General features: G+C 38.6%; 1 protein-coding gene across 4 annotated transcripts in view; it reads right to left on the reverse strand.

The window, feature by feature from the left end:
• Positions 1–1,844: 1,844 nt before the first annotated feature.
• The window catches only part of LOC6557892 (DNA-binding protein D-ETS-3), a 31,617-nt gene continuing 19,076 nt past the window's right edge, over positions 1,845–14,385 (reverse strand). For all 4 annotated transcript variants that reach the window (XM_032743153.2, XM_032743150.2, XM_001983279.3 and 1 more), the window contains 5 exons: positions 11,862–11,921; positions 9,814–9,861; positions 5,692–5,881; positions 2,354–2,562; positions 1,845–2,137 (listed from right to left, as the gene is read on the reverse strand). In XM_032743153.2, the coding sequence (XP_032599044.1) occupies positions 2,001–2,137; positions 2,354–2,562; positions 5,692–5,881; positions 9,814–9,861; positions 11,862–11,921 (644 nt within the window). In that variant the 3' untranslated portion in view covers positions 1,845–2,000. The remainder of the gene's footprint in view (positions 2,138–2,353; positions 2,563–5,691; positions 5,882–9,813; positions 9,862–11,861; positions 11,922–14,385) is intronic.

Genomic DNA, 14,385 nt, shown 5'->3' on the forward strand with positions numbered 1-14,385 from the left:
TAATATTTGTTGTAAAGTTACATTCAGAATTTAAAAATTGTATACATTTAGATGTTGCATAAAGTTGCATACCTCAAATTACACACACATTTAAAAATTACATAAGTACATTTATAAGTATTCATAATTTTTTTAAATATATTTTCTTCTTTTTTTTTTTTTTTGTAATATTAAACCTGCGCCTAAAATTTCTAAATATTTTTGTATACACACAGAAGTTTTGTTTTAGAGACTTCTATTAAGATTATTTGTTAGTTAATGTGTTTAATGTGTATTTATGTTGTTCTTTTAAAAATTATTCAAGAGTTTTAACTGTACAATCAACTATCACAGTCAACCATATCGAACTGATAAAGAAAACCAAAAGTTTTTCTATTTTATTAAAGTTTTGCAAAATTAAGTTCAAAAACCAAAGGAGAAAGTGAAAAAATTACAAAGTGCTCTAAGCGAAAGTGCTCGACTAGCAGATACCCTGCACCAGAGTATGATCGTAGTAAGGGGCAAGTTCTTAAAGCCTCTTGATGTCAACGCTGCACAAACGGACGGCATACCCGATGTTTCTAGGGGGTACAGGGTATATTTTTATTCAAATTCAAATCAAACCAACTGGAAAACTAACGAACGCTTAGTAATATGCATTCTTAAATCTGAATATTTTATATATATATATATGTATTTATTTACAGTTCGCTGCCAACAAACACTAAAGAAGCGAAATCTATCGATGTTTATCGATATTTAAGTTAGACGTATTATCTACGCTGTATTTGTTATTGAAGAAATACATAGAATGAATGAAGACATTTGCTTATCACTTTCTATTAACAAGTGAGGCAAGTGTGCTAACAACAATTCAAAGATCGAAATATACATACATATATAGTGTACACATGCAAGAGTAAAAGTTTCTTACATTGATTTTTATACTCGAACAATTTGGGTAAGTGTCGCAAATTGTGTCATGTATTTCTTTTTTTTTTTGGAAAACTATTTGTTGTTGTTCGATTCTCATATGTATATGGGTTTAGAGTTAAGAGTTCAACTTACGACAACAACGTTAACTAAAATATATATATATATATATAAAGTAGTCTCACCCACTCACTCACACACACACTCACAAGCACACACATACATATACAAGTTTCTGTTCTTGGGGTTTTTTTCTGGTTCTTTCGCTAAGATTAAAATCGAATACGCTTTGCAAAAAGGATACAGATTGGAATCGGATTTCTTTATGCTGCATTTTCTTATTTTTCTACTTTCTCTTCTTCTACTTTTCCTTCTTCTGCTTCATCTTGCTCTGGTGGTGGTTTCTTGTTAACAGTTTAGAGTAAAAACGTCGCCGCTTGCTCGCCCTGCTTCATGTCCAGATAATCGTAGAGGCTACGCTCCTGGCCACTGCTGGCTCCATAATTGCCAGCATGACCAGGAGCAGCATATGCCAATCCACTGGAGTCCAGTCCGGAGTCTGCGGCGGGCGTGGCCACCGGTGGGGGCGGACCCGCACCCAGACTCAGACCGAACTTCTCCAGGTGGCATCATTTGAGCAGCGTTGGCAAACTGCTGTTCATCAAACGATTTCCGACCACAAGCGAGTTCAATGTTGAATTGCTGCCACCTACGCCCACGCCCACTCCAACGCCCATGCTCATGCCGTGGACACCGAGTCCAAAACCGGCGCTAGCATGCGATGGCGCCGATGCCAGATTCTGGCTGAGACTCGCCTCCAGTGAAGCGTTGCTCGATGCAAGATGCGATTGCGATCCATTTAAATTGCTATTGTTACTATTGTTGTTGGTGGTGCTGGTGGTGCTGCTGCCGGTGCCGGTGGTGGTGTTGTTGTTGCTGCTGATGTTGTTGTTGCTGCTGCTGCTGCTGCCGCTGGTTGTGCTGCCAAAGCCGCTCATCAGCCCAGCGCCGCTGCCAACGCCAACGCCAACGCTAACTGCGCTGCCTGCCGCACTGCTGACGCCGGCATTGCTCTCATATTATGATGGTCATGCGTAGTGCGGATAGGAGCTGAGGTGGGGCGCCACATGCGACGGCGTCACATGCCCCATCGAGTGCGGCTGATACAGATTCGTCGCCGGACTGCCCCAGTTGCCCCACGATGCTGCCGTTGGGAATATCGAAGCTGCAACAAATCAAAACAAAAAAAAAGGATCGCAGTTTACAATTAGCAAATGATTTCGATTTGAAGGTTTGCAGAAAGAGACAATATTCCCTTATACAAATTAAAAATAAAAATAATTTATTATATTTTTTAAGTTTATCCAATTTTATAAGCAGTCTACATTATCAAATAAATCTTTCACTCAATTCTTGATTAATAATTTGATTTGTTGCTTACCTGATGACGACGTCATGCCATGATGTGGACTCATAAAGGAGCTGAGCTTGGCGCTGTGATGATATGGGGTCATAAAGAGGTCGCTCTGATACTTGTAGGTGGGATCACTGGCCGCCGGCTGTGTGGCAGCTGCAAGGCCCTGGAAATCGAATTTGTACGCATACCGTTTGCCATGCACCTTGGTCATGATGTTCTTGTCATAGTAGTATCTATGGGGATAAGCCAGTTGGAAGACACTGTTACAAATGGGGGTTGCTTTTATGTGTATACGGTGGGAAAGTCAAACAAAAGACCGTGCTATAAATAATTACAAAATAATGCTCGCTTTATGCGTTTTAAGTTAATTTGCTGACATTAAGCGATTTTAGTGTTACGTCTTGCCAACACTTCTCCACCTCCCCCCGTATCGTTTCTGTCTCTTCCTACTCCTCTTACCACCCATCTAACTTGCCCTCAATCTGTGCCCTGCAATTAAATGGCAAACGCCTTGCTCAAACAGAAACTGAAACAGAAATATTTGTGGCACAGCACAAAAACCAAATTGTTTGGGCAGACAGCCAGAAGTCAGCAGGCGGGCCTCCATCAGGCGAGGATTGGTCAGGAGGGGGGGAGAAGAGAGGGGAGTGGACAACCGTGACCAAGACAGACGACTGTCTGACACTTTATTTGCTAGCACTAAACTACCCCACTTGGGCATTACAGAAAATACATTCAGTTTGCAGCATTCAGCAGCAAAATCAAATAAAAAAAACCCATTGGAAATAAATTTATTTACTCTATATCTATTACAAGCGAATGGGAACGAATGGAATACTCTAATGCCAGTGTTATACAGAATCATAATCATCATTATTTATTTAAAATTGCGGAAGATATTAAATAAATCAAATATCTGAAAGACATCATGAGCCAGAATTGATGTCTAAACACAGAAAAACTTAATTAAGACATATAATAAACGCATATTGAGTACGTTGGATATCTAGATATCTTGCTAAATCAAGAATATGCTTTCTTTGCCAGCTATATGATATAGTAATCCGATCCGACTTAAATATGAACTATTTAGCAAAGGGACGGATGTATGCCAAGTCTCTTGGAAGTATCTTTAAAACTGAACTGAACTAAACACATATTTTCTTCTTTTAAAGATTACATAATTATTATATTATTTCCTTTATATTATGTGCTGGTCAGAATGGAGTTTTTTCAGACAGCTTTAATGATTCAATTTGCACTTTAGTTACGCGTATTTCTTTCATTTTATTGAGCATATCGAATTTTTGATTCTGCGCTTTTGTTTGACTGCAGACAAAAACAGAAAAGTAAATTCATTTAAATTTCAATGCTCGCAGTATTTTTTATTTTATGTTATTGGTTGGAATTGGCCATAAATTATGCCAATTAATGGCAAAAATTAAAAAGGCCAACAACAAAAGACAAAAGCGATGCGAATTCTTTCTCACTCTCTCTCTCTCTCTCTCTCTCTTTGTCTGTCTCTATCTCTCTTTTTCTGTTGGGCAAACAATCAGAACCAATCAATGGCTGATGAAAGCACACAATCAAGCAAGGACAAACAGTAGCGGGACGAAAAGGATTAAAGTAAAAGCCATTTAGCTATCTGTGTATTCGCGTGTGTGTGTGTGTGTGTGGACAACAAAAGGGCAGCTGGCTGTGAATAAACAAGGCAAATGAAGCATTAAAGCACTTGTCCTTGCTTGTCTTCGTGTGGCAAGGATCCACACATGGGGCAGCTCACTTTTAATTCACGCCCAACACACACACAATATATGTGTGTAGCATACTTTACAGTGCTTCTCATTTCTTAGCACACATGAAAGCAGAAACGACGTTCAATTGAGTGTGGCAAATAAGAAGAAATGACAACTCGACTATGAGATATCCTGTAAATACTTAGCATGTTTACTGATCATAATTTTATTGGCATGAAAGCACGTCTTGGTTATCGAAATCAGTGTTTCTGAACGGTTCTTAACGAAACTTTTACAGTTGGTCGACAACATGTCCGGGTATATTATATATCAATTGTAAGGTTGTATATATGCACCCGTATTATTAAGTGCTGTCGGAAAACGATTCGTATCGATATCCGGTAAACGGTGTTTTCGCTTTTTTTTCTTTTTAAATTGTGGAAAAATGAACCCTGAAGTTGAGAAATGATAAACCCTGGTTTATGGGAATATACTTTCTGAATAATAAGGTGAATTTCTAAAATTCAAGGCGATGTTTTTCTGAGTGCTCAACTTTAGTAAATGCTCTATTCCATTTCTTATGGGTTCAAGGGTATAAAAAGGATAACACACACAGGCAGACACACCGACGGACAGACAGATAGATAGGCAGGCAGGCAGGCAGTCAAAGGACGTGTCGAGGCTTCCGCACATCATCATCATCATCAACACCAACAACAGCAACAAAGGGCTTTCTTTGTTGCCGCTTATTCAACATTCTTTTTTACATTTATTTACATGTTGATTTTGAGCCTGTGTGTGTCAGTTTGTGTGTAGTGTGTGTGCTTGTGTCTCTTTGCAAATTGGCTGCCAGGGAATTCTTCCACTTGAATTGTCAGCTTCTCCTTCATTGGCACTCATTGGCCAATGCCTCGCCTGATTGCAATTGACAGCTTTTTTCGAGCAGATAGAGAAAGAAAAGGGTTGAATTATCTTTAAAATGCTTTTGCTGCTGATGTTTGCTTAGCAAATTGACCGTTTAGCAAATATTTAAATAGTTGTGCATATGTTTCTGGCAGCTAAACGCATACAGCTAAACCGTGAAGCAATTGACCAGCCAGCACTTTTTGACGGGGGTTAGATTAGCCAGCAATTCGATTGCACAGATTTCACGTTTATTGGGTTTAGTTCTCTGATTACATTTATGAGAGCAGAAAACAATTTCAGCTGAACGGACACGCCCACCTGCTAGTTACATAAGCGTAGAGCATGGAGCAATATCTGTCTGATTTCCTGAACTTGATTCTGTATCTTTTTTTCTTTGGTTTTTCCGTCGATAAATGCATGCTTATATTGTATTTTATTTTCAATCAATTTTCTAAGCATTTTGTGCGCATTTTGTGAGTGAATTGTCATCAAAGCGACTAATCAGCAAACAAATCGAATTGAATCAATCGATAATGATTAGCACAAATTGCACACATGCCCACATTTTGCCTATAACCCATATAGATATATATATATATAGGAGAGATTAATGCTCGTGCCCTTGACCAATTAGCTGGCACCAGAAAACCACCCCAATTAAACACAAATCTGTCAGCTGTCAAAAAAGAACAACAAATACTAAGAAAAAAACAAACTAACCTTAAGGCGCGACTTAATTTGTCGTAATTCATATTCGGTTTGGATTTGCGTTCGCCCCAGCGACGGGCGACTTCGTCGGGATCCGTGAGCTTGAATTCGCCGTTGGTGCCCTCCCAGGTGATGCAGGCGGCATTGTTGGAGTCCGACAGCAGCTCGAGCAGGAACTGCCATAATTGTATCTGTCCAGAGCCTGCAAATAGAAAATATATTCATATATATAAATATATATATGCAAACTGAAATATTCGTATATAATAGAAATATAAAAGCATTTTAATGCCAGTGTTTTGCCTGCCTAAATGTCCGTCAAAAGAGCATATCCTTAAGGCAGGCTTGGAATTATGTAACTCTGACTGCTTTGGCTGGTTATGGCCCCAAACTAAGCATTTTGTGGCATGCAAAAGTGCCATAAAGCATTTCCGACACGCCAACAAAGACGAAGACGACGATGACGACGATGACCTCTTGACCGTGAGGGGCATCTGTGCTTGCTACTGGCTACTTGCCACTTTTTGGCACTATGTATTTACTCGATAAATTTACGGCAACTCTCTTATGGAGTTATAGGCGAAGATAACGGCATCGGAAATATAATTGCATTTAAGTGAAATGTAAGACAGATATCAGAACTATCATAGATACACCAGAATTCAGGGGGAATTAACATAAGGATAAACAAAAATGAGATCGACTATTAACTTTAACAAGCACATGTCAAACACAAATACAAAGCCTCAATTAGTTAACGATAAATACAATTCCTGAATTCGCTGAACCATTTCAAAAATGCGCATCTTCAGTTGATCTTTGACTTGTGAGCAGCACAAATCAAGAACCAAATGTCGTCACGGTCATTATGCAATATACATAGATATAGCAAAATTCTTTGATTTTCTTTTGTGCGTGATAAAACATTTACAAAATTATTATTGCGCATTGTGCGAGGAATTCGGCACGCATTCAACGCAGACATCATAAATCGCTTAATCATTTGGCAATTAGGCCCAGCCCCAGGGACAAAGTCTCTACATCTCTCTCGCTCTTCATCTCTGTCTCTCGCTCTCTCCCTCTCTCTCTCTCTCTCTCTCTTACACAGACACAGCAGTCAGACTGGAGTGGGTGAGTTTGGCTTACAGGGGATGAAAAACCCTGACAGACAGTCCTGGGAAGTTGAAGTTGAGCTTTCTTTCAGTGGTTGATGTTTGTTCATGTGTGAGAATGAATGTCATGAATATTGCGTTAATTGCAAATCATGGTCAAGAGAATGTGTTAAGTGCCAACACGACCATGATGACGATGATGACAGCAATGAATGATAACTCATCCAGTGGGTGTGTGTGTGCCTTGTGTGTTGTGTGTGTGTGTGTTGTGTGTGCATCCAAAGGCGTGGCAAAATAATTGACACGCTATTAAGCCAAAACAATAGGCTAAGGTGTCCTTTTACAAGGACACGAACAGCTAATGGACATGAACTTAACATGCAGTCAAGTTTTTTCTAACTCAACTTATTTGTGTTGTATTCTATTCCAAGCTCCATGCAGAATTTATATGGCAGTTGCCTACTAAAGGTAAACTAATATTTAATCTTTTCTAATATACTTTTTACTATCGGGAATAAACGTTTTTTGTTATTTAACTTTCCAGACATACAACTAGTTCACCAAATATACAAATGTAATCTTTCTAAAACCATCAGAAGATCGTGTTGAAACCTCTCTTATTTGTTAATCTAGCATTACGAAAATTTCTCTGAAATTGTGCTTAATCTGATTTTAATGATAATGCGTATCTTCAAATCGAGCAAACTCTTATTGCCTTTCGCATGCATTTTTATGGCATGGCCAATTTAGCAACAAAAGGCGTTGAGTTTGCCACTAAAAATGTTAATTTGATATACTATAAAAAGAACAGCGCCAAAAACACAACTAATTAGCCCAAAGAGCTTTATTGCTTTGATGTTCTGCCGACTGAAGCTGCACTTGGAGGCAGCAAGTTTTTTATTTTTGTATTTTTGTATTTAATTACAAACAAGTTTTGTGGTTGCAGGCAATTATGTCACGACTAAAAAACGCCTTGCTAGTTTTGAGTCTTGTTCGGATTTTTTTTTGGGTTGGGTTGCATGCCCACGTTGCAACTGCATGCAAATGAGGCAAGCTGGCAAGGTGGCAAGAGGCAAGAGTGCAGCTTGAGACCGGACTTGGCTAACAAAGCGGTTCCGTGTCCAAAGGAAGCCATAATTAATCAAAAACAGCATTTTTGCCACCCAAAAAGCGAAAGCGCAGCTCCCTCTGTATGTGTGTGTGTGTGTGTGTGTGTGTGTGTGTGTGTGTGTGTGTGTGTGTGTGTGTGTGTCTGTGTGAGTGTGTGTGTTTGCCAGTGAGCTTTTGCGATTAACTTGAAGTTGAAGTCAAGCGTCCAACTTGGTAACTTGGGCTAAACTAAACACAGCACAGAAAGAGACAGTTACACAAAATACTGGAATAGAGAGAGAGAGAGAGAGAGACAGAGAGAGGGAGAGAAAGAGAGAGAGGGAGCTTGGGATGGGGTTGGGGAAACGGGGAGAAACGGAGCTCGGTTCGTGTAAATGTCGCGCCGGAAAATGTTGGGCGTCTGGGTTTTTATGCTAATTCCGTTCAAACGCCATGTTTGGGCGCCGTTTCCAATGGGAGGAGCTGCCGGTGGGGAGCCTAGGTATGGTTTAAATGGGGGCGGGAATGGAGAGGGGGTTGCCGGCATTGGTCAACAATGGCGGCAAAGCTCATCCTGCCACAGGATCAATAAAAATTATTGATTTTATTCGACAAACTTTCGTTGCCGGGGCATGGAGCAAGTTTCACTTCAATGTGGCCACATTTTAGCTTGTGCCAATTGAAATTGAAACATTTTTGTAGCAAGGCAAATATTACTTTTTATTACCTGAAGCCATATTAAATACGAAAATATGTAAAGTAAAGTGGACATATATATTTCTTTAATCAGCATGAAAAGCCTATACGATTTAACTATATTCCTAGCCGATCTCAGAGGCTATAAGAGCTAGAGACTTCCAAATTTGAATCTTTCTTTAATTGAGAACTACTCCCGTTATGCGACTATCAATACAAATCGTCATCGGAGAGCAAAGAAATTCACAATTGTAAATATTTTGGATTCCAACCAATATATAAAATATACCCTGATAAATTATTGATCAACTATAAAAATTTCATCAGCATTTTCATTTGGAACAAACTGCAATTCTTGTTATTTACAACTACAACTATTTTGTTTTAATTACTTAACAGATATTTTAGGATCTCAACTATAGAATTCTAACTGCTAATATTATAGACAATAGAAGCATATATTATCTTTTAGTATCTTTTAGTCGTCCTCTCTTCAAAGAGACATTCTAATTTGTTCAACTCAGTTGAGCTTTAGAAATATTTATCTGTTAATATTGTAGACTACATAAATATATATTAGGTGTACACAAGTTAAAAGAGCAGTCCGAGTTCGCATCATATCATAAAGCAAGAAACGCATTTCTCATTGTATTTTTCAATCTTCGTTTTTGTAGATGGGAACATTTATGAGTTGAATGCGAACAATTAATCATAAGCGATAAGTGCACACCTACTTTTAACCCTTTTCTAAAACGCGTGCACAGCTTTTTACTTTTGATATAATATTGTAAAGTCAGTTGCTTTTTTTGTTTTTTTTTTTTTTTGGGCGCGTGCTGAACTCTCGCTTAAAGTCAGAGAAAATAATTGCCTGGCCACGCCCACTTTTGGCAGGCGCTTTGCGCGCGAATAGTGGTAATAAATTTTCGAAAAAACACCTTTCGCATAAATTAGAAAAGCCCGTTTCAAAGGGTGTTCAACTTTTTTTCTATTTCTTTTATTTTTATTTTTGCTCTCTGCATTCGCATGCAATGGGTTAATTTGTTAGGGTGCAGTCAGAGCCAGGACTCGAGGCGGTGGCGAATGACTAACTTCCAGCCGAATCTCGGCCAGAAATGGATATGATAATGAAATGCAGCAGATACGAGAAAAGCGAGTCGGGCTGTGGTCGGGGGTTTCTATAATCGAGCTTAATCTAAGCACCTGTATCTTTATGCTTTTGTGATTTTTACACACTCACCTGAGCTGGCCAGTCTGCTGCTGGTGGCTCCGAACATTTGATATGGATCTAGAAAGAGAGAGAGAGAGAGAGAGAGATAGAGTGAGAGGGGGTGGCAAAGACATTAGTTTTTTTCGTATGCAAATGTTAATGAAGGACCTGCCAAAACGGAATACATTATATACACAAATATATATATCATGAAGGGGAAGCAGAAGTAGAAATATACGTGAGCAAGTTGCGTTTCCGCTGTTGAAATGAAATGCATTACCAAAACTGCACTCACACATGCATGCATCTGAAGCAAATGTGGTTCATTTGCGCGCGATTGTCGAGCACACACTCACACACACACTCGCACTCACACACACACTCACACACATAAGATTTCTAGCCGAATATCCATTTCACTTATTATCCGGCGCGCGTTTCCTGCATGCGGCAAAAAGCTTAGAGCAGTTCTCAGGCGCTGCGCCAGTAGCCAAAGGTTAACGGTAATCGCACAGATGAAAAACATGAATATATATCATATATATAGCATATATGCTACACTCGCAGTAAAACATATATTTCATAGAGCTGAAGAAATCGCCGTAGAGTAAGACAACTCCAGTTAATCTTTTTGTCTTTTCAATTATCAATATTATTTGTAAATGGAAAATATTCATCAATTTGTCATTGGCATTACTAATACTTTGAAACTATTTATTTTAATTTGTATCTATTATATTATTTCTACTTGTAACACATTGAAGAAGACATCTGCGAATCCACAAAAAAAAGTATATTCTTCATAGAAGAGCAAGTATTTAAGTAATATGGCATAGGCTAGAAGAGCTAGTCCAGGAATTCAATTACAGATATATAGTCTGGTCCACTTTTGAGCATACTAATCAATTAGTTATATAAAACAAAGCTTTAAGTAACCTTATGTCTTACAATAAGTACATTTGTTGCTGTATCTTATTACTATATCATATAGCTGACATAGAAACAATCGTTCGATAGATGAGTGTTTGCAGGAAAACTTCTTGTTCACCAAGTTATGCACACCAACCTCGTCAGATATGCTTTTCCTATCATAACATCAGAATTGATAATATATGAAAACTATATAATATATTGGTTATATAGTTTTCATTGGCACAATCTTTGACACGTCTAGGAAAACAGTTCTTTTTCTAGCTTTGGTTGACAAATGTTTTCGATATTTAGCGTATATTTTGTTGAGAGGCATTGTAGGAAAATATATAAATATATATATAGATATGTATATATACATATGTATATAAATGTAGCTGCCGCATCAGTGCGCATTGTTTTCTCTTGGCTAGCCATGGCTCCGGCTATTGTTCTCAATTTAATGCCCCGAATAAACAGGAGCGCCGGCAATCGCTCTGAGCTGGCACGCGTCTTATTCATTCACGGCCGTCAAATTTGACAGCAACAAAAAACAGAGAAACAAAATACAAAACACGACAAAAAAAAATCAGAAAGCAAGCCAAGTTCTCGGCTTCGCGTCTGGGCAAGACTCTAATTGAGAATCCTTTATGGTATTTCAATTGTTTCCATTACGCTTCAATTCGAATGCGACGAATACGAATGTGAATACGAATGTGAATGCGAATGCGAACGTGAATACAAATGTGGCGCACTTTTGTTTCCATTACATTTGAAGTGGCGTATTTAAGGATTTGATTTGCGACAGTATTTTTCAGCGCGGGGTTTTTTAAAGCACACTCCGACTTTTGAGTGGTGGACGAATGCATTTGAGTCATGAGTGGTGGTATTCGTTTCAGACCCCAGCCCGAAAAAGCTCGAGTGCCACTCTTGCAACGTGTGCACATTTCAATGACGCAAACTTTATTAGTGTTGGTAAACAGCAAACAGCGAGCAGGCAAAACTCTATTTATGTTTGGATTTGGGCTAAACAATGCGGCACACGTGAGCTGAAGCACCTTCTCTTAATATGCCTCTAATGGATGCAACAACATCAAACATCGAATGCCACTCAGCGTGTTTGTGTTTCTTTTTACCTAGCTACAAATACATTTTGATATATTACTCACCAGGTTGCCGTAGTTGTGTGTGCGGATCATGTTTGATGCTCAAGGCATTCGAGCTGTAGCCTAGAAGAGAAAAGAATACAGTTTGAACACTTTTCGAATGGAAATCAAATAAATATTAAATATATTTTTAACATGGTGGTAAGTTCTTCCTGAATAATAACTAAAAGTGAAATTGAAAGTAGAAAAGGTCACATTTAGTCAAAATTTGATTTCAAAATCTGAAACGATTAGGCTGTATAGATTCGCATATGATTAAAAACTCTTTGGGGATTATGATAATAGTAATGATGAAAGGTTTGACGATTTTGGCGATCTTATAGAGACTGCCTTGAAAACGAAGAGACTCGGGAACACATTCTGCAAGATAATCCGGCAATGAGCAGACTAACCGCAACGCAGGGTTCTACATCCTGAATGATAGTGAAATTATTGCAAAAAAGACACTGAGCAATGACACTGACTATAATAACAATAATATTGTTTCTTAAGCAAGATAGTTTTATGCTGTGCAAAATCAAATATATATTCTGAAACCTTAGCTCTTCAAGCTCGAAATCACTTCATGCTCTTCGTCTAATTTTAAGCGGTTCTTAGCTCGTTCAGCTGACAGCAAATGCAACAACTTTCTATATAAGTAAATCCCTATTAAGGGATGCGATCCGTTTGCTAATTGCCAGTTGACAAGTGTTGGATGGAATAAATCTCATTCTGAGGCACTCAGGCGTAAAGTCAACGAGTTGGTTGTCTGTCTGCCATACTAAACACTTGTCCCTTTTAGTGCACAATCAAAGGCATCAAAAGACATCAAGTCAACCGCAGCACACCAAAAACATTATCATAGTTCTGTCATCAAAGCCAAATCAGAGCCTGAGGCGAACTAAGACTGAGTCGGAGACTGTGATATGAGCAACGCGGCAGGCTCTTTCATTTTAATGGAATATGATTGTGTGGCAGCAAAACAATGCCGCGGGCAATTCAATTTAAAATGTGAGAGAGGAGAGCGAGAGAGAAGAAAGGGTGTCAAAAACGTTGAAAGTTGTGGCAAACTTCACGCTCCATACCAAATTAAAGCCGCAGGCAGCAGCCAAAGGACTCGACATGGGCTTCGGCTTCGGCTGAGTGGTTCTACACCACCCGCTGTTGTTTTCGTTGTCACTCATTGTGCACAGAATATAAAAAATGAGACGAGGAGGAAGCCAGTGATAAAGTGGGCAGAGGGGAATATCTAGAGAGAGAGAGAGAGAGAGAGAACTTTTCTATATGACATTTTTTGGTTTTTAACGCTTTTGTGTGGCCACTCAACTGCGAAGAGCACAAAAGATGCCCGATTGCATTGTAAATGAGGTGGGGCAAGGCGAGGTGGGTGGGTGCTTTGATTGGGTGTGTAGTTAGGTGTTAAGCACAACTTTAGCTGGCAGCAAAAAACACATTCAGTCATGCTGAAATTGTCAGAGATTTTTGAAGAACCGATCGGTGAACTTGATGGGGTGTTTTTCTACACTCAGAACAAAAATCATCGTTCAAATTGATAATCGCCATAAAATGAAGTTGCACTTAAAACTATAAAGTTTTTCTTGTTTGCATTTTTTCTTAAATTTAAATAGGTTTGCCGTAAGATAAGAAATGTATTTCTAAAAAGTAGAAAGGCAGATCCTAACTTTAGAAATATCTTTTCTAAAATTCAGACTCAAGGAACCAAAATGATAATATAAGAATTCTGCTCGCCGATGTACAACAATAGAAAACATGGCTCCGGAAATTAGACATACCATTTCTTTTTTTTAGAAAAATCCAACCTGAAATTAAGAAATTCAAACACTGTGTTTTAGATAGACATTCACTATCTGAATAATTACAAAACCCTTGCGAATTTCTAAAATTCAGAGAGTTTTTTATTGCTGAGTGCTGAGTGCAACAACAATTAAGTGTTTTCCCAACAACTAGAACTAATGAGCAGGATACTCTCTCACAATTCAACAGCCCCTCAATGCATGTCTACACGCTTCATTTGACACCAACAAGGAGTTGAAGGAAGCCTGTTCCAACTGCTGCCGCCTGTCTGCTAGCAGGACAACAACACGTGTAGGCAACACCTTTTCAATTTTACTTTTCCATTGATAGATTGAATGCCATTTGGCATGCTTCATTGGGCATCCTTCCCCTCTCCGCTTGTGTGTATGCTAATGTGCACAACATGTATTTGCATATTTATTTATTGGTTTTGCAAGTGATTTTTGTTTGCATTTGACTTGTGGTTAACAATTTTCCTATTCATTTTTGGTGTAGCTGAAACTTTTTGAGCATATCTCTTTTGATTGGCCATCATTCAAACTTTTGCAAGTTGCAAAGTATATTAAATATCATTTTTAGAGGCATGCGCTATGAATCGTAAAGAGCAGAAAATATGCTTTCAGAGCAGCAATATTCTCCCAACAGAACAGACAACATTTCTCAATAAAATGAAGCACAAAAGTATTGGATCACAGATGCTCCACTACATTAAAAATAGATACCCCCATTAATA

The sequence above is a fragment of the Drosophila grimshawi genome, unplaced genomic scaffold, assembly GCF_018153295.1.
Source record: "Drosophila grimshawi isolate 15287-2541.00 unplaced genomic scaffold, ASM1815329v1 contig_44, whole genome shotgun sequence".
Lineage (NCBI taxonomy): Eukaryota > Metazoa > Arthropoda > Insecta > Diptera > Drosophilidae > Drosophila > Drosophila grimshawi.